The sequence below is a fragment of the Tachysurus vachellii genome, chromosome 22 (assembly GCF_030014155.1).
Source record: "Tachysurus vachellii isolate PV-2020 chromosome 22, HZAU_Pvac_v1, whole genome shotgun sequence".
Classification (NCBI taxonomy): domain Eukaryota; kingdom Metazoa; phylum Chordata; class Actinopteri; order Siluriformes; family Bagridae; genus Tachysurus; species Tachysurus vachellii.
Genome location: NC_083481.1, coordinates 16,247,148 through 16,274,523, shown reverse-complemented (window position 1 = coordinate 16,274,523; position 27,376 = coordinate 16,247,148). Strand labels below are relative to the sequence as shown.

The 27,376-nt window shown below is 43.4% G+C and overlaps 1 protein-coding gene across 6 annotated transcripts in view; it reads left to right on the top strand.

The window, feature by feature from the left end:
• The window catches only part of magi1b (membrane associated guanylate kinase, WW and PDZ domain containing 1b), a 124,836-nt gene that overhangs the window by 46,003 nt on the left and 51,457 nt on the right, over window positions 1-27,376 (top strand). For all 6 annotated transcript variants that reach the window (XM_060857599.1, XM_060857602.1, XM_060857600.1 and 3 more), the window contains exon 2: window positions 2,572-2,688. In XM_060857599.1, the coding sequence (XP_060713582.1) occupies window positions 2,572-2,688 (117 nt within the window). The remainder of the gene's footprint in view (window positions 1-2,571; window positions 2,689-27,376) is intronic.

Here is a 27,376-nt window from a genome sequence, read left to right as displayed (position 1 = left end):
TAGACTGCAAACAGGTGGGTGTGTCTTTAGGCTGCGGACAGGTGGGCGTGTCTTTAGGCTGCGAACAGGTGGGAGTGTCTAGACTGCAAACAGGTGGGAGTGTCTAGACTGCAAACAGGTGGGCGTGTCTTTAGGCTGCGAACAGGTGGGAGTGTCTAGACTGCGAACAGGTGGGAGTGTCTTTAGGCTGTGAACAGGTGGGCGTGTCTTTAGACTGCGGACAGGTGGGCGTGTCTTTAGGCTGCAAACAGGTGGGAGTGTCTAGACTGCAAACAGGTGGGCGTGTCTTTAGGCTGCAAACAGGTGGGAGTGTCTAGACTGCAAACAGGTGGGTGTGTCTTTAGGCTGTGAACAGGTGGGAGTGTCTAGACTGCAAACAGGTGGGCGTGTCTTTAGGCTGTGAACAGGTGGGAGTGTCTAGACTGCAAACAGGTGGGCGTGTCTTTAGGCTGCAAACAGGTGGGAGTGTCTAGACTGCAAACAGGTGGGCGTGTCTTTAGGCTGCAAACAGGTGGGAGTGTCTAGACTGCAAACAGGTGGGTGTGTCTTTAGGCTGTGAACAGGTGGGCGTGTCTTTAGGCTGCGAGCATGTGGGCGTGACTTTAGGCTCCGAACAGGTGGGAGTGTCTAGACTGCGAACAGCTGGGCGTGTCTTTAGTCTGCGAACAGGTGGGCGTGTCTAGACTGCAAACAGGTGGACGTGTCTTTAGGCTGCGAGCATGTGGGTGTGTCTTTAGGCTGCGAACTTGTGGGCGTGTATTAAATTGCTGATAGTTAGTCGTATCTTGTGACTGAGGTTTGCTGGGTGTGTCTTTAAATCACCTAGTCATCTTATACCACAGTAATTTTCTGACAATTATATATTTGTATTTATAAAGAATGCAGTCATTTGTTTTATTTATTTATAGATAAATGAATGCTGTGGGTCACTCACAAAATACATTTTTGTTATCAGTTATTATCACAGTTCTCACGTTCTCTTGCTCAGAATCATGTCTCAATTCTAGTCCCTTTAGACTGAATATATTGCTGCCTGCTTCATTTTTGCCCACATTTAATAAGAGCAGAATTTATTAGCTCCTTAAAATTGATCTCAGCAACAGTTTATCATTCTGTTTTTGGAAGGACTGTGTTCTGTGCTTGCTTGATCATTAAATGACATTTGATTTATTGTTTCTGTGTAGAATAATATTTATTGACGAAAGCTAAAAACTTGTGTGATTAAAGACACCTCTTCAAACAAGAGGATAGTCAGCTCGCCGATAAGCCTAGCTTGTTTCCATGGTAACGGGTTCAGTGCAGCTCGAAGTCTCGTGAGAGACGAGTTAATACAAAATACGGCTTCCTTCAGTGCTGCTAATTCGATGAGCTGTTGTTAATGGTAAGTGGAAATGATGAGCCTCGCTTGCAGAGACTTCATCAACCGTCACGTCCGTCACACGTCAACACCAGCACTAACGAATATGCTTCCCTATTTTAATCAGTTACTGTTCACGGCTACAAATGGCATGTGCTGAAATGCTTATTCTTATGTTGGTTTGTTTGTTTATTTATTTGTTGTTGTTTTTTTTTAGTGTTCCTCAGTTGCCAGGCATAACACTGTTTTTATACCTTTGGTGATTTTAGCTATTTGATTCAGTTCAGTTAAATGATTCCTTTTGAATCAGTTCCTACATTCCAACATCGATCAGTTTTAGCTTTTTGTGCTTTTTTGTAAACGTACTTTTCTGATCGTGTTTCAAAGAACTCACTGAACTCACTGACTCAGTTAAGTCCATGAATGATTATAGGAGTGAATCTTTGTCACGATTGAACTGATTCACTGATTCACAGATTTGGCACACATTTTATTGCAAATACGACTCGCAGATGGTTCAAAACACAGACAGATAGAGATATTATGTAAGTTTATATAAATAAATGATAATTATAGAGACAGTTGTGGATATGTCAGAGCTCATCCGCAGCAACCGGACAAACTAAATGACTCATGATTCGTTCACTTTGGTGACTCTGTGCAACATATGCCAGAAACTAAACAAATCTACTCATTTGGCCATGAGTCAAATTTATTCCTGCTAAAACTTTGGCACGGAAATGTTTTTAAATCACAGATTTCAAGCCAGACAAGACAGCGTGCATCACTGACTGGTTCAGGATCTGAGAGTAGGACGGAATCGTCACATTGCTTTGCTTCTCATTTGCTTAAAGTTAAATCTTTATCTCCGCCTCCCGTCTCTGTAGATCGCCAGTTCTGTCTGTTTCCCTGTACGACTTTCTAGCTCTTTCAGTATTTCCATCAACTATCACATGCTTGTTGTTGGTCAGTTTGTGGAACCACAAATCTTCATCACCGCCTTTTCCTCGACTACGTTCTGCCAAGAAGTCTCTGGGAAATAAAAAGCAGCTGCCAACTCAATAAATGTAAAATAAAAACCTTTTTCAGGAAGCTTGTTAAAGGGGTGTGACGATGTACCGTGATTCGACGATCTACTGTTGGGAAAGAAATGAACGTTAAATACACTGCGATTAACACTTAACACTTTTTTTTTTTCTCGTTGTGCTCCTCAGGAAATAAGCTGAAAAAAGACCTCAAACAGTACCTGAGCCAGAGGTTTCAGAAATCCTCCGAAGACCACAAGCTCCAGCAGACCATCCGGGATAACCTCTACCGCCATGCTGTGCCTTGTGAGTCATTCTCCTCTTCTTCTTTTCCTCTCTTCATCTTTAGTTCTGTCTGTTCACCCAGAGTGTATAGGGTGGTGGGGGTGCAAACTTTTGTACCTCTCTCTCTCTCTCAAAAAAGTCTTCATTCGTATCACTGAATTGTTCTAAGCATATTAATAAATGAAGTGTGTGTGACTGAGTGACTGAGTGTGTGTGACGATGTGCAGCGAGTGCCGTCATCACCATGCTGTCACTATGTGTACCATAGATTATTATATGTAGGAGGACAAAGTGTGTGTGTGTGTGTGTGTGTGTGTGTGTGTCTGAGTGGTTGGTAGCCATGTCCTGTGAAGAGTTTCACTGATTTATACTTTCTCCTATATCAAGTGTGTGTTGATGGTGTAGCCTTGCCAGCTGTTCGCTCCAGTTTTATTCTAGTAATCAATAACTATTTTCAAATTTAATTTCGCTCCGATCAATAAATCGTAGATTGTCTGCTGCCGATCGATAACGCTGATTAAACCCGGTTTATGTTTGCGCTTCACGTGTGCTGAATCGGTGTGTCAATGATTCAAAACGGTCGGACTGAAGTTTCGCAGATTTGATCCGGTGAGTTTGATTCAGTTTCGTGATTCGCTTCATTTGATTCGATCAGAACAGCATGTACCACGCACACGTTATATATATCTACAGTAGAAGTGGTGGATTTCTGATGGACAGTGAAGCTTGTGTACTGAAAAGTGGGCGGGGCCTAGTTAGTGTGCAGAAAATAAAATGGGTGTGTCTGAGTTCAGGTCCTGAACTATGATGTCATTGAGTTTATAGAAATATGATTTCGTTGAGGTCCCATATATGGAACTGTGGGTGTGTCTGTCTCCATATATGGAACTGTGGGTGTGTCTGACTCCATATATGGAAATGTGTGTGTATGTAAATTTATATGAAGCAGTGTCATAGAGTCCGTATACAGAAATGTTTATGAAGGTTGGGTGTGTCTTTCGGTGCCTATATGAAATTGAATGCAAGGCCAAGCGTAGGGATGTTATGTCTATCTGAGAGTCTTTAAGTAGGAAAAAGGACATTTAAAAACGGATTGTGAAGACCGTGCGCTTCTCAAATGCTACAAGGGCGTGTCCGGGTTAATAAACAGATTCCAGGACACTCCCATCTGTGTCTGTGGACAAAAAAACTCTTCTAGCTGATTGGATAATGTGCTTGTGATTGATGGACAGGAGACAGCTGGGCAAGCTGGATGGGAGACATGTTCTCAAGGGAGATCATAAAATCCAATCTGTCACTCCAGACTTTAAATCTAGGCAAACATCCAGCAACACTGTCCGATCTAGTATCGGCTAAACGCGAGTGTATCATGAAAGGCTCAAGAAATTGAGGCTAATATTGAAAAACAGTAGTCCGGTCCTGTATCTGGCAGCGTCGGACTGCTGTGTGTGTGTGTGTGTGTGTGTGTGTGTGTGTGTGTGTTTGAGGGTCACTCATAGTGAGGCATGAGTGTGTGTTTGGGTGCAGCTGCTTCTTTGTTTCCTGATGGCCTGAGCCATGAGTCGCCATGCCAGGTGGTCTGTGTGTGTGTGTGTGTGTGTGTGTGTGTGAGAGAGTAAGAGGAGGGGGGGCGGTGGCAGGCCAAGGGTGACAATTAAGATGCGTGACCCTGGAGCAGGTCAACTCTCACTGCTGTGTGAGAACATTTGTAGCTTCAATTTGCTTCAACTTTTTCAATATCCTGTCCCACGTTCTTGAAACTAGTACAGCTCTTCACATGGAGGCTTCAGCGTAGCGTCATGAGGTGTATAGGTGATGTTCGTATCCAAACAGAGACATGGTGGCGATTAAAAACATGGCGCTGTCTCTTTAAGAACGAGCAGCTGTGTGTTTCTGCCGAACAAGATGGTTGCCATGAATACACTCGACTTCTCTTCTTCTCTTTTTATTGCTGTCTTACTCTCTTTTTCTTTTCTTTCTTGATCCTGCATGTGTGTGCGTTTGTTTCTGTTCGTTTCAGCTTAGCTCTTGTTTCTCCGTTGTTCTTTCCTTCTCTTTCCTCTGCCTTTCCTTAGGACATGTAAGCAGGTGCTTGTCCACTCCATAGGGTCCCTATGTGCACAAATGGGTTCAAAGTATTTAGATGTATTTTGTGTACTAGTGTAACTGTGTGTGTGTGTGTGTGTGTGTGTGTGTGTGTGTGTGTGTGTGTGCATGTGCATTGGGAGCAGCAGGTCTTCTCTCAACTAGTTGGTCAATTGAGCATCACAACACGATAGTACAGCCTTCACCTCGGAAAACCTTCCTCTGGCCATCTCCTCCCTCCCCTCCCCTACCTCCCTCTCTCTCTCACTCTCTCTCTCTCCCTCCCTCTCTCTCCCTCCCTCCCTCTCTCTTGGCTCTTAGCAGCAGTCGCCTGTCTCGCCACTCAGGTTGCCGCTGCTCGGTCTCCAGCAAACCGGATTAATACTCCGTCTTTGGCAAAGCCTCCATCTTTCTCTGCACAGAGGCAAGTTTGGTTTTCACTGCTTCTTTGTTTCCCTACAGCTAATTGTCTTGAACTAAAGCAGGATCCGTGCGCCTGGAATATAGGCTAAAGGCATGGCCGTGGTCTGGGAGGGGGAATCTGAAGGGGGTGACTGGGTGTGAGGTGATTTGGGGGTTGGGTTGATGAAGGAATGGAGATGGTGTTGCTCGAAAAGGCTCAAAGACAGATGGCTTCGTGTCTTGGCTTTTTTTTTTTCCGCGTCAATCCAATTTATCCTGTGGCTATTGTGTGCAGTTGTATTAGGGCCTAGGCTTGTTATTCCTGCATGGGTGTGTATGTGTAGAAACATGTGTGTGTGTGTGATGGAATGGCAAAGGGGCAGGTTGTGTGAGCCATGATCAGCTCCAGATGTCACCTGAACAATAGTGCTCTGTGGCCGAGCGTCAAGAGCAAATCAAGCCCAGCACTGGTGTGCGTGCGTGCGTGCGTGTGTGTGTGTGAGAGAGTGTGTGTGTGTGTGTGTGTGTGTGTGCGTGCGTGTGTGTGTGTGTGAGAGAGTGTGTGCTCTGTTAGCTCTGGACATTACAATATCAACAAACCTTCACACAGGGTGATGCCTAGTGTCCTTGAGGTGTAGCTTTGACTCATTTCTCTGAATCATTTTTAATGACTCAGATGAATCAATTAGCACACACAAATGATTCGAATAATCATGTTTTTTCCCCCTGTTTTCTTTTCTTTTTTTTCTTTTTTTTTCCCCCAGCCAGGAATTTTATTTTATTCGAGCTTTCCATTCAGTCACGAATGGAAAACACCTGGGGCAGGAGTAAATGAATAATATAGCTACTTTACAAATTAGTGTCTGGATCCTCTCTGTGATCTGACCAACATTTATTTATTTATAATCTCTGTTTTACCAGCAGAGTTCTACCGAGAAGATGCTAACACCCAGAACAGTTGTATAGTAGTCAGTGCTAACATCCCATCTGTGAATGTTTAACCCAAAAGCTTTTCACACAGTGATACTGAATGGAAGGCTAAAGTGGTGTCTTTTGTGTTTTTCTTTTGTTTTTAATTGAAACGAAATGCCACCTTAGCACATAGGATAGCTATTGAGACACAAACGTAAGTCTTTGTTAGCATGAAAAAAAAGCAGGCTGCTTATCGATAAAAGTCGATCGGTTATGAAACTCCAAATCAAAGGTTACGACGTTTGATTAGCTCTAAAAGATTTATACAAACGAGTCATGAAAATGAGTCATAATATCCAGCCTGCTAGCATTAGCATGTGATCTGTAGCGACTGTGGTTCGCACCAGACGAAAGAACACCTCACGCGCCGGTTGTCTCGGATTAGCACGCTAATCAGCAGTCTGATCTCGCCGCCGCCGCTAGCCGTCGTTATTCATTTCCTGTTCGCAGGCTAGATGTGTAGCACGATCGACTAGATCAGCGCGCTGGTACTAACAACACCTACAGCGCTGCCGCTTATTGCTCCGTAATAACTGCGAAACAGCTAGCGGGTGTGATTTTTGTGTCGCTTCTGCACACCCTTATCCACTTAACACACTCTTTCTTCATTTTTTTTCCCCTCATGGTGCTAAGTAAAAATTTCTAATCATAACTTTATCTCGAGCTTGGGTGGATGAATTCGATTTTGAGTTTTAAGGAAAAAAAAAATTAGTCAGAATTCTGTGTGTTTCTCTCAGAACCGCACCATGATGAGCAGCATATGATTTTCTTTTCTTTTTTCTCACTTTTTCTCCCACACAGCAGCAGCCAGCTTAACGTATCACATGGCAGCCGATCACAGCAAGGACGAGAGTAACACGCTCGGAAGAAATCGCCGTGTCCGTCTTCCACATACATCAGCTCTCGGATGCATACTCGCTGTGATCGACTGCCGCAAATGACCCGTTTTGCTCCCTTGGCCCTTTTGCTGTTCTAATGCGCTACACTCTTGTCTTCTGGGAAGGGATTTCTGCTAGATGTTGGCGTGTGGATGTGAGGATATGTGTTCATTCAGCTACAAGAGCGTTAGCGAGGTGTCTGGGGTGCAGTCAGTGTTCCAGTTTATCCCAAAAGTGTTCAGTGGGGTTGAGCCTCAGTGTCTTCACGGAGCTGTGCTTTGTGCATCGGTGCATTGGCATGCTGGAGTTCCAGTGCAGGGAAAACGTGATGCTACAGCGTATAATACGTTTAATACCGGGCAACAGTCGCAAAGGTATAATGATCAGGGTGCACAAACCTTTGCTTATATTGTGTTTCTATTATCTGGGATGGAATTACATGCAGATTTTAACCCTCGTGTTTCATCGTGTTATTTGAACGGTATTTGTTTCCGACGTGAATCTTCGTTCACTCGGAATAAAAGTGCTGTTAATATCAGAACTATACAGAAATTCTGCTTTAATAATAATCTGTAAAGGCAGCGTAAAGGCGGTGTCGGATCTCTGCGGAAGGAAAGTTCAGGAAATAAGAAGCAACTGCTCGAATAAATAAATATAACTGTGCTTAATGATCTCAGTTTCATAATATTTGAACATCTGCTGGTTTCAAGGGTTTCGACTGCAGAAAATGTGAAGCCCAACCAACATTTGGAGGTTTTTCCATTTATATTACTTAGTGCTTTAGCATTTTCGACCTGTTAGTCTCTCTCTCTCACACACACACACACACACACACACACACACACACACACACACACACACACACACACACTAGCTCTCAATCCCTCTCCCAGTTTAATTTGCAAGTGAAAAGCAGCCAGAAAAACGTCTTCAGTCCGAGTGTTAGCATCTCTTTGGCACAAGCGCTTTAAAGAACAAAAGAGGAAGAATGTGTTTTTAAACACCACCCTGTTCATCTCGTCGCCTTGCGCCAGAGAGGTCGCAGGTCAGATAGACGAAAGAGGGTTTGCACGCAGTTTTTTATTTCTTTTTTAAACCAGTTTGACGAGCTGACCTCAGATCATAGCTCCAAACCCCAATCTTCACACCTACACGTCGCCTCGGTTATTTATCTTCCCTGAATGTGACCTGCATTCACGCTGGTGCTGATCAATTACACACTGTCAAAGCAGACACGTTTGCATCACAGGACGCTTTGGAAAACAAAAAAAGAGTTAGAAATAGTTTTTTTCCTCGTGTTTCTTTTGCCCGTTGATGAATTCTCGATTCTGATAGGTCAGAACGTTATAGCAAATAATCTCCATGATCACCGTAATATTGCAAGTGGGTCAAAAGTGGAACGTCGTTCATCAAGCTTTAAATACGGAGTCAGTTCTGTGCCGTGATAAGAGATGAATCATAAATCAGACCCCAAAAATATCAGGCCAGGCAGAAGCCAGGGGATACGCCACACTCGAGGAGCTACCTGCGGCCTAGTTTCTCCAGGGCTCGGCTCGGATTGTGTGCTGAGAGACAAGCAGAGGAAATGAACCGGATGTCTCTCGGTATTCGGTAATCAGTACGCCGTGTATCGGTATCATTTAGTCAAATTAAATTGGTCGAACTCAAAGTAGAATTTAAAGCACACGGTGTATATCGATTTATAGGGATTTAATCTTTTAGTACCTTTTATAAACACATTACAGACGGGAAAATATCTGAGTTTTTTCCTTTCACAGATGATTCTTATCACAAAAAGAGTCAAACCTAAAAACCTTAAAAACAGAAGCTACCACCTAATATTAAACCATCGGGGTGCTTAAAGAAAGAAAGAAAGAAAGAAAGAAAGAAAGAAAGAAAGAAAGAAAGTAAGAAAAAAGAATAAGCTACAGAGCAGCAAGTCTTATTTTCTGATGAAAGCCGAGATGTCCGAGAGTGTTTTATACCCCTTATACCACAGGCAAAAAGACATTACTGACAGTGGAGCCTCCTTCCATAAAATGCAAAACAAACATTTCCTATCAAACATCATATATGGGTTGTTTTTTTTGCCTGTTTGTATTCAATTGCACCACTTCCTGAATAACATGTTACCATAGAAACAATAAGTAGTGTATCAATATAAACTACTGCCAGAACTGTTGCTAACGGACAATCCGACGGTGCTGTGGTCTAATATACCGGTAACAGGTTTGTAATGTAATGAAACGTTAACAGCTTTGTTATTGATGGAGTCGTGTTATGACTATGACATGCCTCTGGTTCCTGTCCCACTGCCCCAGTCTGGCTCGGTGAAAGGAACGCAAAGGGATGGGTCTGTATGTGCAGCAAGACTTCCGTCTCCTTTGTCTCCTTGAAACGTTTGTTCAGGTCCACCGTTTTCCCTTTCTGACTGCCGACTGACTGTTTGCTCAGTCACATGCCTTGTGTGTGAGAGACAGAGGTTTCTGAGAATGTCTTGCTAGCAGAGAGCATGTGTGTCTGAGAGAGAGCGAGAGAGAGAGAGGTGGGGGAAGAGAGCAAGCCTGAGAGAAAGAGACAGAGAGAGAGAGAGAGAGAGAGAGAGAAGTAGGCGGGCGAATGTGGGTGAGCGAGCTTCTCTCTGTCAGACGGTGTTTGCTGTGCGAGTCTCTCATATTGGCTAAGCTTCAGCTCTGGACTGGCCGACTGGCTCGGAGGAGAGGGAGAGCGAAAGAGCGTGAGGAAAGAAAGGGAGGAGGAGGGACAGACTGGGCAGTTCTAGCTGCTATCAGAGCACCCGATGCTCTCGAGAGATAATTGCTGGATTTGATCCATTTCATCCCTTAGAATCCCTCCGGCATTCGGATTTTTTAAGGTATTTGTGCAGACACTTTCCTGTTTGATTACAATGATGAGGTGGTGATGATGATGATGATGATGATCATAATGATGGTGATAGTTGGGCTTCCGGGGTCTGACGAGTGGGGGTGGGGAGTCGGGAATAATAAAGAGTGTAATACAGATGGAGAGACTGAAGGATGGAGGAAGGAAGGGGTGTGTGAGAAGCTGGAAGCAACGTCGTGGTGGATGCAAATGGATGTGAGGCGTGAGGTGTGCAAGTCAGTCTCTCTTTGGTATACATGCCAGCCAGGGAGCCATGGAGGCATGGAGTGAGATTGTTTTTTTGTGTGTGTGTGTGTGTGTGTGTGTGTGTGTGTGTGTGTGTGTGTGTGTGTGTGCTTGCTTACATCAAGGTGCCATTGCTCCGAGTTAAGCCGTGATCACTGACATATTGGAGGCCATTATGTGTGTACGTTGCCGCTGGGTGGCAAGCGATCAGGACGGATTCAAGGATGTCGGCATCTTTCAACCCCTCCTCAATCCCTCCTCAGCCCCTCTACGCTGCCTCCCTGCAGCCGACTCGCACTCAATCTGTCCTTCTTTCACTGTTTAGTCATTTTTTCTGCCTTTAGAGAATGTGCATTCACTGGTATAAAGAGCTGCAGCTTTGTGTCTGGACTGCGTTTTAGCCAGCTTTCTGGGTAATTGAGTTTTATGTAGCCTACAGGTCTGTGCTTAGCGTCTACTCTTCCCTTCACTCTCTGCCCAACTGAAAGCACTCGAATGCATAATATTTGCATTCAGTGCAAGAAAGTCTCACTCTAATTTGGCAGAGATTGGGAATAAAACATGTCATATGATGGAAGCACCTGGATAACCTGTGGGAAAGATCCACTCGTATCCCTACACAAGGATCTGTATGCTTCAGCAGTCTACAGAGTTTGATTTGGATGCGAGTGGAAATTGGGAGGTTTTGGGGAGAAAATGCTGGAACGATGGCTGGCTGTTTATGGATTAACCCTTTGCTAGGACAGATGGCTCCATCTCTCGCTGAGCCAGAAGGCCTGTCTGTCACAGTCAACATGGGCTCCCATCCCAAAGCTTCCTCATCCCACATCCTTTCCTTTTCCAAACACAAGAATCACTCTGAGCCAAATCCCTTTCTCTCTCTGGTGCCATCTCCGTGATTTGTGCTTTGATGTGCATCGGATTTTCACTCCTGGATTGCAGTAAAAGATCATAAATGTCTTGATAGTAAATAGATGGGTGAGTAATTGGTACACCGGATTGACACGCTAGCCAATACCCGAGACTTTGGTGGTGGTGGTGGTGATTGTATTTTCTGTGATCCAGTTCATCTGACACACCTTTGAGTTGCCAGTCAGTGTATCAATGTCTCTAGGCTTCTGACCCAAGAGAGACTGTGAGCTCAGGGAGTCGAGTGATACAAGCATGGATTTGTCCTTCCGCTGCTTAAGCCCTCTGCCATGATTTTTAAGACTTTTGTTTTGGAAGGAACACGGAGAACCCGGAGCCAAACTCAGGATAGAGCTGTAGTGAAATAGTGAAGAACCACAAGGATTAATGAGCATGAAGAACGCAATAGAGATCACAAGAGAAACGGTATAGGGTAACAGGTATAGGGTGAATGGCATATGGAAGATTGGGAAATATCGGAGAGTTTAAGAATGTTTAATGAGGCAACATTTCAGAAATCATAGGGGTTGTTAAATCGTGTACAGCTATAGGGGACATTGGAGTTCACCATATGGAAGTTTGGCAAGGTTCGGGAGATTCGTGGAAGATTGGGAACAGTGTGGATCTACATTTTTAATTTTAGAACCATAGGCGAAAAAGTGAAAGTCTAAGAAGCTTTGGGGAACTGGGGTGTTTACAGAAGTGTAAGTAAGATGGGGACATCTTCCAAACTTTAGGATTTTGTGGCTAAGTCAAGAAAGAAAAAGGGTTACCGTATTTTCCGGACTATAAGCCGCAACTTTCTTCCCACGCTTTGCACCTTGCGGCGATTTTTCAAAATTTCGAAATATATGGATTTTTCAAAAAACACATTCTGTGACGTGCTCAGTTTTTTGGCAGCATGAAGCTTTCATTAGACCAATGAAATTGCCAAACGGGTTAAAGGTAGATTCTCCGATGTTTGAGAAATGCTTTCAGAAAACTGAGTCGGGACCGCAAACAAAAAATCAAAACAAAAATCAAAACAAACGTGTAGCCAATGAGCAGAAAGGGGCGTGTCTTGTCGATATGGGCGGAGAGAGTGTTCAGTGCGCATGTGTGACATTAGCAGAAAGCGGTTTTAACATTGACATGGAGGATAAAAACAAAGAAAGAAAGAGAAGAAAGGCTTACGATAAGGTAAGAAGTAGGACGTGTTAATATAGGATCAGCTTTCCAGCGCTGGAGAGAACTGAAGGAGCAGGAATTTGGAGTTTCCCGAGTCAATAACTCCTGAGCTAAACACTGTTACTACACAAAACGCGGTTGTAGCTGCGTCTCTACATTACTACGATAGAAAAGAGGTGTTATTTGTGTAGTAACAGCATCAGATTTTGAGATGCTGTGTGAACCGTCTGAAGCCTGAAGACAAAAGGATGGAGAGAGACTTGAGAAACAGTGACAGGACTTTTGAGGTATGATGCCTTCGATGTTGCCGGCACAAGTCTGAGCAATGTATAGCTTTACGGAGCTTGGCTAGACCGATAAGACAGTTTGATAACATTTGTTCCACCCCTGTCCTCACTGTTTCAGCTGGAAAGCGTCTAGCCACATCTAGAGCTATAACACAACCAAAAAGCCCCAGCATTTAGAAGTTCTAAGAATACACTACTGTGTAGATTTAACCAGAATCAGTAGCTCCTCCTGGACGCTTGTGTTTTTACGTGTTTTAGAAATGTTTACGACTGAATTCGGAGCTGAAGCGAGAGCAGAAATCCCTGAAGCTATTCCCTTCCATAAATGTTCAGAAGCTGTAGTGGTTTCAGATGTTTGTCTGCACGGGAAAACGACTAACTAAAACGGCGGCAGATTTGTTTTTGCTGGGGCAAAAGAATTTTTCAGTCAGGAACTACAGAGAGAAATGTATGTGCTTTGGTTGACAAGTTGGGCATCTTGTTTATGCCTGATACTATCAAGAGATCCTTTGAAATGAACAAAAGATGTTTACCGCATTGTGTCTGAACACAAATGAAGGATTCTCTGTTGGTTTTGTGTGCCGAGCTTCGGAGCATTGGAGACCGTCAAGAATGGTTTCAGCCTGGTGGTTTCTTGTGAAGACAAATGGAACTGTTAGGAACATTATGGGGTTCTTGTAGCACCTTGCAGGGAAACCTAGGAACCCTGAGATCTTGGGAGAAGAGAGATAAACTGGAAAAAGGAATGTGAGGAAGTGTAGAAAGAATAGGAGAACAAGGCAAGGTGTTGTAGATGATGTTAAACCAAGGGGAAGTTTAGCAAACCCTTTGGGTACTTTGAGGGAGTGTAGAGGAGCTAAAGGATCTGGTGAAGGAGAATAAACTGTAGCGAGTATGGGGAAGTGTAGAAACTATGGGAGAACACAGGAGGGCATAGGAAACCATGTTGAACATTGAGAAATCAGTAAACCATGGGGAACTATAGTGAACCTCAGGGAACATCTTGAATCTTAGAAAAGCTCTGGGAAATTAGAGCAAACTTTAAGGGACCTTAAAGAATTTTTGAAAGCATATTGTAGCTAGGGAGCTGCTTGAAAAAAATCAGTGAACAGAAAGAAGTGTAAAAACTGTGGAGAAGAATCTATATAGACGTAGAATGAAGTCGAGGAAGTGGTGATACTATAGGAGAACATGAGTAGGTCTAGGAAACCTTGTTGAACTCTAAGAAGTACAGAAAACTTTAAGACTGTTCATTGCACGGAAGCCTAAGGAACATGGAGAAGTGCTTAAATGGATGCAGAACATTGGGAGGTGTGGAAAACAAAGTGGGGACTGGTATCGAACCCTTGGCAAGTGTCGGAATCGGTAAAGGAAAGGAGAGCGAACTTCAGGAAGCCTAGAAAACCGTGATCAATATAGATTTGGACCGTCAACCAGGAGGAACACCTAGGGGACATGGGTACCCTGGGGGAGTAAAGCAAACTTGAAGGGTCTGTTAAAGCCTCTTGCAGAGTTCAGGAACCACGAAGAACACTCGTGAACATGAAGTGTAGGAAATTTCAGCCCTAGGAAGCCTAGGAAACAAGCAAGAGTTCAAGAACTGTAAGAAAACATATATAATCTTTAAGGATATATAGCAAGCTGTAAGGAAATGTAAAACACCGTAGGAGACCGTGGGGAGCATGTGGAACTATGACAAACTGTACAGAGCCATTAGGAGGATAGAAGATTAAAGGGAACATAGTCACTGTGGGGGATATAGACATATGTTTCCTGTGGTTCATTTAAAGGTTATACAATATGAGAAGACATTTTTTTTCCTTGAACTGCTTGTGTTATGAGGCTTCTGTATACGTCCCATTTGGTTTGGTTTAATATTTTTTTTTTGTTTCTCACATTGACCCCCTATTCGTGGTCCAGACAGTACTGAGTATATAATGCTAAAAATGTATCAAGAGAAAAGTAGATAAGGTGCTCATCATGGCATCGGTGGCTTAGTGGTTAGCACGTTCGCCTCACACCTCCAGGTTTGGGGGTTCGATTCCCGCCTCCACCTTGTGTGTGTGGAGTTTGTATGTTCTCCCCGTGCCTCGGGGGTTTCCTCCGGGTACTCCGGTTTCCTCCCCGTCCAAAGACACGCATGGTAGGTTGATTGGCATCTCTGGAAAATTGTCCGTAGTGTGTGATTGTGTGAGTGAATGAGAGTGTGTGTGTGTGCGCCCTGCGATGGGTTGGAACTCCGTCCAGGGTGTATCCTGCCTTGATGCCCGATGACGCCTGAGATAGGCACAGGCTCCCCGTGACCCGAGGTAGTTCGGATAAGCGGTAGAGAGTGAGTGAGTGAGTGAGTGAGTGAGTGAGTGAGTGAGTGAGTGAGTGAGTGAGTGAGTGGGTGAGTGAGTGAGTGGGTGAGTATGAATGAATGAATGAATGAATGAATGAATGAAGGGGGAACAATGACGAGAAGAACACAAGTGTAGCGAAAGATGAGTACACAAGATGGTGTCTGGAAAACTAAGACGAGAGAGCGAAAAGCCTGCCGAGAGCTGGAGTGGCCGATATCACTCACTGGGGCAGCAATCATGAAAAATTCAATCCAGCCTCACAGATGTGAGCTTTAGCTCTGGAAAAAAAAAGATCTTTGTCTGAGAGGATGGCCTTCATCTTCATTTCAGTTAGCTGCTTGTGGGTTTAAAGGTGGCACATGAGGAATATGTTGGTTTCCTCCTGACTCTCCGCTGTTACCCGAGTTAGCATGCAGTATATAAATTTCAGTTCTTGGCTCTAAAGTGCTGTTGATTGTGTCCAGAAATTGCTAGTATAGTAACAGTCTTTGTCCAGTGAACAGGTCTGTACTGAGGACATCCATAAACCTCCCCCCTGAAAAATAGGAACTTTAAAGACCGTCGTACTTTACGGTTTTTCTGAAGGGACGCTGTTCAAGGAGCTTAATACAGTCGTGATGACCCGAAGGAAGGAAGTTGGCTAAAACTATACGAGTGTGTGAACGTTTCTATAAAAATAAACGTAATTATGACACATAACGCCTGAGCCCACTCAGAGACCCAGACTTAGCTGATAGGAAGAGAACCTGACGTGACCTTCTGCTGTTGTATCCCATCCACTTCAGATTTCTCCATTCCGTGTATTCTGGGATGCTTTTCTGCTCACCATTGTTGTAAAGAGTGAGTATTTGAGATATCGTAGCCTTTCTGTCAGCTTGATCCAGTCAGAAGCCAGTCAAGTTTTCTTCCTGAACGTCTTTCATCAACATGGTGCCTCAAAACCGCCATTCACTTTCTTTTTTTTTTTTTTTTTTTTTTTTGCTGTCATTGTTTCCCCAAGATCACTCTGTAGAAACTCTAGAGATTATTATGCCAGGATTTTTCTGAATAACTCAGAAGAGCCTAGGGCTGGGCGATAAATCGATTTTATCGATTAACTCGAATGTGCAGTTTACATCGATTTGTTTGAATGAAAATTGGTTTTCTCTTTACATCCGCTGACGCTCGCCTTTGGGCTCCCGTAGTTCCAAATGGGCTCAGCCCTCCCTCCCCCCGCACGTTTGCCATAGAGATACACAAACAACATGGCAGCGAGCAGGGAAGAACTCGTTCTCAAGAAAGGCACAGTGTCATCTGTCATACGGAATTGGTTCTGTTTTGCGGCGACAGACGCAGAACACACAACACCCAGCTGCAAAGTGTGTTTAAAGTCTGTTGCTAGCAAAGGTAGCAGTACGACTAATTTACTGCAGCACCTTAAACAGAGACATGCTGTCGAGTGGGAGAGATGTTGCGCCCTGCGAAATGAAAAAGACCGCGGCAGCACAAACACACCGCCAAAAAACAACCTACCGTCTTAGAAACATTTACAAACTGTATCCAGTATGATAAGGAGGGGGCCCATTGGAAAGCGATCATGGATGCAGAGAATTCCTGTTATACGCATCAACAAACATTATACTCTATGTTGTGTATTGCGACTTAAGTAAAGTTGGCTGCGTATTCACAGATTGGAGTTTCCCGTCAGTAACTCCTGAGCTAAACGCTCTTACTACACAAATAACACCTCTTTTTTTATCGTAGTAAAGTAGAGAGGCAGCTACAACCCAATTTTCCTCAATATCAGCTTTCCTCTGCGGTGGCAAAGACCGCCTTCACACGTTGCACGACAAACGGACACGACTGTCGGATTTCGCCCCCTAGTGACAGTCGCACGTAATGTGCAGTATGATCGTGCAGACGTCAACATGGGAGAGAAGCGTGATTCTCGCGGTCTCCGAACACCCGTTACTTTATGATCCATCTCTTGAAGCATACAGAGATGCTTACAGGAAAAATGAAGCATGGAAGCGTGTTGCCGAGATTGTCGGTCTTTCAGGTGTGTTGTATTTGCAAAATGTGCTAAATGTTTGCAAGCTTAATTTGCCTGTATTCTCCCTCCATTTCTCATGGTGAATGAAGTTAGGAGTACAAACAATCAGTGCAATCCAGAAAGACCGCGAATAATTTTTGAGGAAACATGGGAACAACATTAAAAATAATACAATATAAATATTATATATGCCTATTAAATAAATAGTTCCTATTAAATTGTCCACCGGTGTATTTTATTACATCAGCGTTATTAGAAGAAAGGCAACCATAGTGGTGATGAAATCTGAGTAGAATTGCATGAAACCAGAGAAATACAGTCTTGTGTTTTTTCAGTCATTTTTGTCAAGCTGTATAATTACACCAGACAAATGTCTGTGAATCAAAAGCTGATTGATTGATTGATTGATTGATTGATTGATTGAATCGATCAGGGTTTACATTACATTTTTACATCAGAGATTTTACAACAGAGAAAATCGTCCACATTTCCTACCCCCGTTCCACTGGTTAAATTTGTTGTGTGTTGATTTTTTTTTTACACTGTTTGTACCATTTTAAATTTGATAACCAGTATTAAATCACAGAGAATGTGCACAGTTCCTTATTTCTTTATTGTTAGATGTTTGTTCTCTTTGTGTAGCACTGCTGAGGAGGTTTATTACCCCTCTGCTGGTGTGCTATTGCATCTCAGGTGTGCAATCATTCTTGTTGTAGCTTCCTCGATCCATCCCTCCCTCCCCTCCCCTCCCTCCCTCCCTCTACCACCCCAGTACACCCATCATAGTGGCATTAGCTGCTGGAAATCTCCATTACATCAGCGTATGGGGCAGAAAACAGGAAATCAGTCTAGATTTTTTTTTAGGAAAAATGTGCTCATTCTGTCTGGATTATTGGAGACTTTGTGGTGGTGGTGATGATGCTGATGGTGGTGTCAGCTTCACTCTGCATCTGGTCAAGCTTATAGGAAGACGTAGGATGTAGGATTTGTGGCTGTAGCCTGAATCGTGTATGAACAACTGGTGACTCCTGATTCCGGTCATTTGGCTATAGCAGGTTGGAAGGAATAGCAGTCAAGGGTGATTTTTAGAATGTTAGGCAACCTGCAGAATAGCCCCTTTTCAGACCCGTGAAATTAGCGAATTCATCTGTCATGTGGCTGTCAGGGGAAATGGGTTTTAAAAAGCATCAATATGGTTTTTTTTTACAGATTTTTGTGCTCTGGATTACGTTTCACAGTTGACTCTAGAAAGGCTTTGGATCCTCCAGGAGGACCTGGAGTCTCTGAGGATGATCTGTGCTGATCTTCTCAGCCTCTTGTCACCACCATCAAGCGAATAGATGGAAAAGCTTGCTCAGAGGAACTTGCAGGAATTTGCCTGAACCAAGTCGAGAAGAGTTAAGTCAGAAAACCGGCTTTGTGGTTTTAGTTTTTCTTAAAAAAAAGTAGGAAACTCTGCAGGAATTTCAGCAAATAACATTCCCAGGTATTTTTCCCCAAAGTTCAGCTTACAATCAGACCAAAGTGGTTTAAGTCCAACCTCTTTCTCATCGCGGTCCTGAACGTACGTGACGTCCTGACGCGATTGAGAGGTTATATGAGGTCGTGAACTTGCTCGAGTAGCCTGGTGTTTGTACTGAGTTCACGGACATTTCGAGCTCTCAGATGTTGCTCCGCATCTACATTAAGAATGCAGACCATCTCGGCTCCCCAAAGAAATCCACACAGTTGGGCTCTCATTTATCTCTCTCTCTCTCTCTCTCTCTCTCTCTCTCTCTCTCTCTCTCTCTCTCTCTCTCTCTCTCTCTCTCTCTCTCTCTCTCTTTCTCTCTCTCTCTCTCTCTCTCTCTCTCTCTCTCTCTCTCTCTCTCTCTCTCTCTCTCTCTCTCTCTCTCTCTCTCTCTCTCTCTCTCTCTCTCTCTCTCTCTCTCTCTCTCTCTCTCTTTCTCTCTCTCTCTCTCCTCTCTCTCTCTCTCTCTCTCTCTCTCTTTCTCTCTCTCTCTCTCTCTCTCTCTCTCTCTCTCTCTCTCTCTCTCTCTCTCTCTCTCTCTCTCTCTCTCTCTCTCTCTTTCTCTCTCTCTCTCTCTTTCTCTCTCTCTCTCTCTCTCTCTCTCTCTCTCTCTCTCTCTCTCTCTCTCTCTCTCTCTCTCTTCTGCTCTTGCATATTTTGAGCAATGAGAATTTCATGGATTTTTACTTTGTCCAAACAGCTGCTGTAGTGACGGTAAATAAATCAATCAAATCTAATGGAGCGCCGGTGACTGGATGCACTGCCTCGGCATTCCTCAGTCGCATTTTCACTTTTTTTTCCCCATCTTTACCGAGCTACCGAAAGCTGTTTCTGCTGTCTTCTCAATTCCGCATATCTGTTAGACACGACGGTACATTAACAGATCTGTAATGCTGCATTGTGTTGTTGCTTTCATGTCTAACTGTGCCGATCTTTCTTGCCAGGATACTGAGCGTACTAAAGAAGGAATAGAGGCGATCGTCGATGGGTTGAACACAGTTGTGATAAAATCACAAGTACATCCAACAATGCAAGTTTTCAGATACGCAGATTTGCGCTTGAGGATATCGGCTTCCGAACGCGCTCGGTATACATGCACTTCTAGCGTGTGTATCTGCTTTTATAAGGAATAAAATATTAACACCCTTTCTGCAGGTCACCAAACTCATGTCTGGTGCTCAGAACGAGTCGCGTAAGGTCGGACGTCATGAGGTTTAGCATGTTTGCTAAGATCTGACGATCCTATAGAGAGTGTTTTGGTAGTCAGGAGAGTTTTGACTAATAATATCTTGGAGCATTGTGTAGTGGGTTGATTTGTACTCGACAGCTATTTCGTTTGAGATGCACCGCTTTTGCGTGACGCGAAACGTCTGCTGTCGTATTTGTTTAACACCCGCCTTTTCTGAAACGCGACCCTGACGCCAACCTACGGATCTTTTCAAGAAATCCTTCTAGGTGACAAATAAAGATGGTTATTATTTAGCTAAAAATGCTCAGGTCAGTGTTGCGACTGCTGTGATAATTTGTGTTGGGTGGGCAGTGGCTTTTTTTACCTCAGTGTTTCATGAAAACAGAGGAATATACTACAGAGTGAATTTACATGTTTATATGTGTGAGTTTATGATGAACGTTCACTTTCAAACCTTCACAAAACTCATCAGGTTTTGACTTGATGGATATAATAATACCTGAGTGTCTGTTGGTTTGTTTGTGACATTTTGAGAACCTTGAGGCCAAAATAATCTGGGGAGAACTTAATCCATCGTTTGCGGGGCCCAAACATGTAGAGTTGAAAACTAAAGAAACCAGAGATGAACATCTTCATCGTTTGAGAGATATTAGAGTGAAGATTTGAGGTAATAAAAACATCCTAAGAACTTTGCCTTCGAGTTCCGTCCAAATCCATGCAGACAATCTTGAGCTAAGTCTGAAATATTCACCTGATATTCAAATGTTCTTTATAAAAAAAAGAAAAAAGAAAAGCTAACATATGGTACGTGTTTGATTCCACGGAGCTAACGTATTCAACAACACAGTACCGTGGCACCACCACCAGGACGATTCGGTTCGGAATCGATTTCCTGCTCGAAGCGGTTCAGAGATGGATCTCCGACGTGTGTGTGTGTGCTGGTGTACACGCGAGTGAACGCAGGTCATATATTCATAGCGAGCGTGTGGCTTCAGCGCCGACTCGAGCCTTCCGCCTTATTCTCTTTAATAAGAAGAACTAAAAAGGTTTTTTCACACCTGGTTATTTATAGAACTGGCTGGATGTCAGTACTCGAGCTGGTACTTTTATGAAAGCCTTGTTTTAAATACACCAGCAGATTTTCTGCCTGGTCTCCCAGCATGAGGCTTTACAGCTCCTTCCAGCTTAGACGACACCGAGTAGCAGAAAACTGCAACTGTTGTAGCTTTGATTCTGGCCACCGGTCCGTTAGCCAATGTTGCGGGTGTGGAGGTTTTGATTTTTGCCAGAAAGCTGGAACGGCAGGATCTGGTGGTGCTCAGAGGTGGTGCTTAGCAGTGCTGCTGTGGAAGTTTCAGAGCATTCAAGCCTCAGATGTGTGAGATGTAGAACTAAACTTCTAATTCTGTTGGTTCTCGTTTTTTGCGTTTTTGCTGGAAAAAACACCTTCACTAATTATTTCATTGTTTTATTTTTGCAATTTGATTAGTAGCATAGCCGTATGGAGCTCTGCGTGTGTGTGTGTGTGTGTGTGTGTGTGTGTTTATTTTTCTCCTGTTACAGTCTTTGTGTCCTGACAGACACGTATTGAAAATCTGTCCGTTTGAAGACAGCCGCATTAAAATACAGATTGCTAGCATATTAAAAATGCATGTATTCCTCTGTGTGGCCTGCTAGCGTCAGGCCCAGATGCAAATCTAAGCTTAGCCCTGTCACAACTCTGCGACAAAAATATGCAAAATGCTACACCGAGGTGCACCACCCAGCCGAATGCTGAGAGAAGTGGAGCAGTAACCTGATCGTCATAATGACCTTCTTTGCCTTTTTCCTTGTCCGTTATTTTCTCGTGCCATCACTGAAAATTAGCGAAAGTGTCGTTTATCTGACTTTAGTTTTCTGGATGTTTTTTAAAAGCAGCTTGTATCCTGTCCTACATACGCCACGATCCAGCACTCAAGAAAACGGCATGGAGAAAGGGCACCGTTTGTACACAGATTAGTTATCTGTGACTTCAGATTTTATTTCTAGCTACAAATATCCATGTAGTTCTCCAGTGGGGCTTCATTTCTTTTAGTTAATTCAGTTTTACTTCCAAACACTTTGTAAAGTGCTGCTTTAATAAACTGCTGACGTACGAGACCGAATAAACAGCAGGACAGATGCTGACTAAAGGAACTTCTTGATGTCTCGCATACAGATCCGATCTGGCAACTCTAACCTCGTGTAACCTCGTGTAACCTTGTGTAACCTCGTATAACTTCGTATAACCTCGTGTAACCTCGTGTAACCTCGTGTATCCTTGTGTAACCTCGTGTATCCTTGTGTAACCTTGTGTAACCTCGTGTAACCTCGTGTATCCTCGTGTAACCTCGTGTAACCTTTTGTAACCTTGTGTATCCTCGTGTAACCTCGTGTATCCTTGTGTAACCTCGTGTATCCTTGTGTAACCTCGTGTAACCTCGTGTAACCTTGTGTAACCTCGTGTAACCTCGTGTAACCTCGCCAGGACAGCTACTGGATTTTAAATTTAAATAGAAATAAGTCAACAATTAATGAATCATGTAGAATCAGTGTGTGAGTGTGTGAGTGTGTGTGTGTGTGTGAGATAATGTTGCTGAGCATACGAGAGATGGAGGGTAAATAAATTAAAGGCTGAGTGCAGCGTAATTCAGTCCCTCGGTTGTCTCCTAATTAGGACCGATAAGAAACCGAACAGAACGAGACACTGATCTTAAATCAGTCGAGGGAATGAGGGAAGAAACAAAGATGGGATCACACAGACAGGTGAAGGTGCTGTGTGTGTGTGTGTGTGTGCGCGCGTGTAAGGATTTTATGTAGCAGTGATGAACTTTGATGGTTCAGTTGTGCTGCTATTGCAGATTCACTGAAACTCTAAACAAAGTGGCAAAACTCCATAGTAGACACAAAGGGACTATTAGCATGCTGTTTGTGTGTGTGTGTGTGGGTGGGGGGGTGGGGGGTGGGGGTGTGCTCAGTGCTTAATGTGTTGGACTACTGATCAGAAGGTCATGAGTTTGAATCACAGGTCCACCAAGCTGCCACTGTTGGGCCCCTGAGCAAGGCCCTTAACACTCAATTTGTATAAACTTTATAAACTTAAATAAATGTAAGTCACTCTGGATAAAGGTGTCTGCTAAATGCCATAAATGTGTGTGTGTGTGTGTGTGTGTGTGTGTGTGTGTGTGTGTGTGTGTGTGTGTGTTTGTATAGAGGAGGTGGTGAAGTAGGAGTCCTAAACTCTTGTTAGGTATTTAACATTTTTTGTCTTTTGCTTTTTTGCTACAGGGTCCATGTCTCTTTTGAATCACTGACCCTTATTGTGTGTGTGTGTGTGTGTGTGTGTGTGTGTGTGTGTGTGTGTGCACGCCATGCCGCACTCTAAAAGATTCAGCATTTAGAGCTCTTCCACAGGTATGAGTACTCCAGAAATGCGAATGACATCACATACTTTTTGAGGTCTTGACCAACTGGGTCACAAGAACAGCTGATAATGTGTAGGCGGGGCTAATGAACCCTGAACACACTCTGGATACCACTCATTCCTGCACTGTCGCTTTATTACAGTCTGGAAAATGGGATTAGGTGTGTGTGTGTGTGCACACGTGTGTGTGTGTGTGTGTGTGTGTGTGTGTGTGTTATCTCTGTCCCAGTGCCCACACTCTGACTCCCAGCAGGTGCACTCGGGTGCTGGACGCATGTGCGGCTGGTTTATTAAGTTTGGCTCACCTTCATTAGAGCAACAGTTATAAATCTTTGTGCTCTTTCTTGGGTTTATTTCCTTGCCAGATTACACATTCGAGTTGATTTGGCATTTGAATGTGGCACATGGACGCATGCACACCCACACACACACACACCCCCACACACACACACTCTGTCCCCTGAGGAAAGGTTTTCCTAGCAGTGATGTAGTGGTGTCACTGCTGAACTTCCCACCCCACTGGTGTGTGTGCTGTGATTACCAGAGGCCATGACAGCTGCTCCGGCTTATTGCATCGGATTGTCAGAGTTTGTTCTCTTAAAGCTCCGTTGAGACACCACACGTGACACGAGTGTCCAACCGTCCGACGGATATCGTTTCTATAGTAACCGCTAATTCACACGTACGTGTTGTTGCTCATCAGTCGATTCAGCCATGTACGGAAGGAGTCTCCAGTGTAAATCCACCATGAGAGAGCCTTCATGTTTTGTGGATTATTGGGGACGTGGCAACCTAGAATATGTGCGTAACTATAAACAGTGCTGTAAAAGTAACTGGGGCTGATCATCTTCAAAATGTTGAACGTAACATAATTCCGTGTGCAACGAACCACACAGAAACACAGCCGGCGCAATCTGGGGATCGTTTTTCTTTGTGCTGTGAGTCACGTTACAGCGAATATCTCAGCATTGTGCTTCCTGAACGAGAAAAAGTCCAGGATATGAGCTTCAGAGCCGCAGTAATCATCTTATAACCTCACGGCACGCTCCGTCGAGCCGAGACGAGCGTGTGCGAAGGAGCCTGGAGCCAAAGCTACGATAGAAGAGCGTCGACCGTTCTGTATCGACGTGACCCGCTCTGTGTTGTAGACGTGTTCAGGACACAACAAAAAAAACGGTCTTCTGTGTTATCAGAGTCGAGTGATCACCTGGTTGAGAGATGAAGAGTCGTGTTCTTATCTGTGATGATGAGAGCAGGAAGCTGGGAACGCCACAGACTCACAGCCGAGGTTCTATTATTCTATTACACACAACATAGTGTGATGTTGGATTAATTAGGTTAGGAATAAAAGGGGGAGGAGCATGCTGAGGAACTGTTTGTGTTAGTGTTACTGCTCTTCTCTGTGTGTATACGTTACAGTGATCCTGACACCGATGAGCTTACAATCACGGCTGTGGATCCGGAGGACGCTTTTCAACACGTCACTCAGGAGTCGAAGCTGACTTCGATAACAATAAAAAATAATTCAGAAAATGTCTCCATTTGGAGATGAAAATATACCAGGAAAATTTGATGGGGAATAAAAACCCAATGTTCGGTCCTTCTACTGTATAGAGTTTTGTTATTTACATTTTAAATTATAATCAGTGTAGCAAACAAACTGGCTGATGGATGGATGGATAGATAGATAGATAGATAGATAGATAGATAGATAGATAGATAGATAGATAGATAGATAAATAGAAAGATGGATGGATGGATGGATGGAAAGATGGATGGATGGATGGAAAGATAGATAGATGGATGGATGGAAAGATAGATAGATGGATGGATGGAAAGATAGATGGATGGATGGATGGAAAGATGGATGGATGGATGGATGGATGGAAAGATGGATGGATGGATGGAAAGATAGATGGATGGATGGAAAGATAGATAGATGGATGGATGGAAAGATAGATAGATGGATGGATGGAAAGATAGATGGATGGATGGAAAGATAGATGGATGGATGGAAAGATAGATAGATGGATGGATGGAAAGATAGATAGATGGATGGATGGAAAGATGGATGGATGGATGGAAAGATAGATGGATGGATGGAAAGATAGATAGATGGATGGATGGAAAGATAGATGGATGGATGGAAAGATAGATAGACAGATGGATGGAAAGATAGATAGACAGATGGATGGAAAGATAGATAGACAGATGGATGGAAAGATAGATAGACAGATGGATGAATGGATGGAGAGATAGAGAGATGGATGGAAAGATAGATAAAGAGATGGATGGAAAGATAGATAGATAGATAGATAGATAGATAGATAGATAGATAGATAGATGGATGGAAAGATGGATAGATAGATAGATAGATAGATAGATAGATAGATAGATAGATGGATGGATGGAAAGCTAGATGGATGGATGGATGGATGGATGGATGGATGGATAGATGGATGGATGGAAAGATAGATGGATGGATGGAAAGATAGAAAGATGGATGGATGGAACAGATAGACATCAAAATGGATAGATATAGACAGATAAACAAACAGATGGACAGATAAATTGGATAGATGGGTGCATGGCTGGAACAGATAAATAGATAGAAATCAGAATGGATGAGTGGAGATAGATAAACAGATGGACAGGTGGATTGCATTGATATACGGATGGATGGATGGAACACATGAATAGAAATTAAAATGGATGGATGGATAGAAGAATGGAGGAATCGTAGACCTACCTGAGACAGATGGATTGAATTGATGGATGGATGGATGGATGGATGGAAGAAATGAATAGATAGAAATCTACCAGATGCAGCTGACAGACTGATTGATTTAAATGGTTCTGTAGTTATTTACTGTGTTTTAACTATAGAGCTTATGGCTTTGGTGTTCAACTAAAGACACACAGTGATGTCAACAGCTGATAGATGCTGAACTGTTACTTCAGGAAGCTCAGCCTGAGCTGATTGAGACATTGCTATGGTGATGAAGTCAAAGCATTTCACTGGCTCTTAGTTCCAGACCGCCAGATGTGTGTGTGAGCGCGTGTGTGAGCGTGTGTGTGAGCGTGTGTGTGAGCGTGTGTGTGAGCATGTGTGTGAGCGCGTGTGTGAGCGTGTGTGTGTGAGCGTGTGTGTGTGAGCGTGTGTGTGTGAGCGTGTGTGTGTGAGCGTGTGTGTGTGAGCGTGTGTGTGTGAGCGTGTGTGTGTGAGCGCGTGTGTGAGCGCGTGTGTGTGAGCGCGTGTGTGTGAGCGCGTGTGTGTGAGCGTGTGTGTGTGAGCGTGTGTGTGTGAGCGTGTGTGTGTGAGCGTGTGTGTGTGAGCGTGTGTGTGTGAGCGCGTGTGTGAGCGCGTGTGTGAGCGCGTGTGAGAGCGTGTGAGTGTGTGTCCAAGCACGTTAATGAATTGAATAGAGAATGGATTATTAGAGGACGTCTGGTTGACTCGGTGCTTCAAAATGTCTGCTTTCACCTCCATACCTGTGTATTTTGAGTCTATAGTGCCCCACAGACAGACACACACACACGCGCGCACGCACACACACACACACACACACACACACACACACACACACACACACCCCTGCGTAGCGATGCCTGACTCTGCTGTCTTGTGGCTTCACAGCTTCTGCAGTCTGGTTCTATTCCCAGTTCCTCATGAATAACTTCTGTTCTCTTTATTCACACCGTCACTGGGCTCTAATCCGCGAACGTGCTGCTGATCCTCACCTCAAACACATCACACCTGGACTCTAGAGGACGACTAGGGTCCGAAACAGCAGCTTGTAAATCATTTCACTCACACTCATCAACACTGAGTGTATTTTGGTCCTGAGTTTGAACCATGAGCTGAACTCAAAACCTCTAAACCTCTAAACCTAAATCTGTAATCTCTGTAATGAACACAGCCATTAAACACTGACGAGGTTCAATTTCCCAGCTAAGCGTCCGAGTTCGAAATAGAGCCGAAAAATCTCACTTTCCTCTGAATTTTATACACATCTTTGGTATTTTTATAACTGAGCAACTTTTTAACTGTAACCTTTTAATTATTATTCATGATTTTCTCTTTTTTTTTTATTTAAATAACTATTTTTCTTTCTTTCTTTTTTTAATTTCTTTTAATCAAAAAGAAAAAAACACACAATAGCATTTGGAAAAAAAAACATTTTTGGTTAATTTATATATTAATTTGGTGATTTCTAAAAAAAAAAGAATTGTATTTATTATTTATTTTTACAAATTATTATTATTATTATTATTATTATTATTATTTATTTTTACAAATGATTATTATTATTATTATTAATATTATTATTTATTTTTACTAATTATTATAATTATTATTAT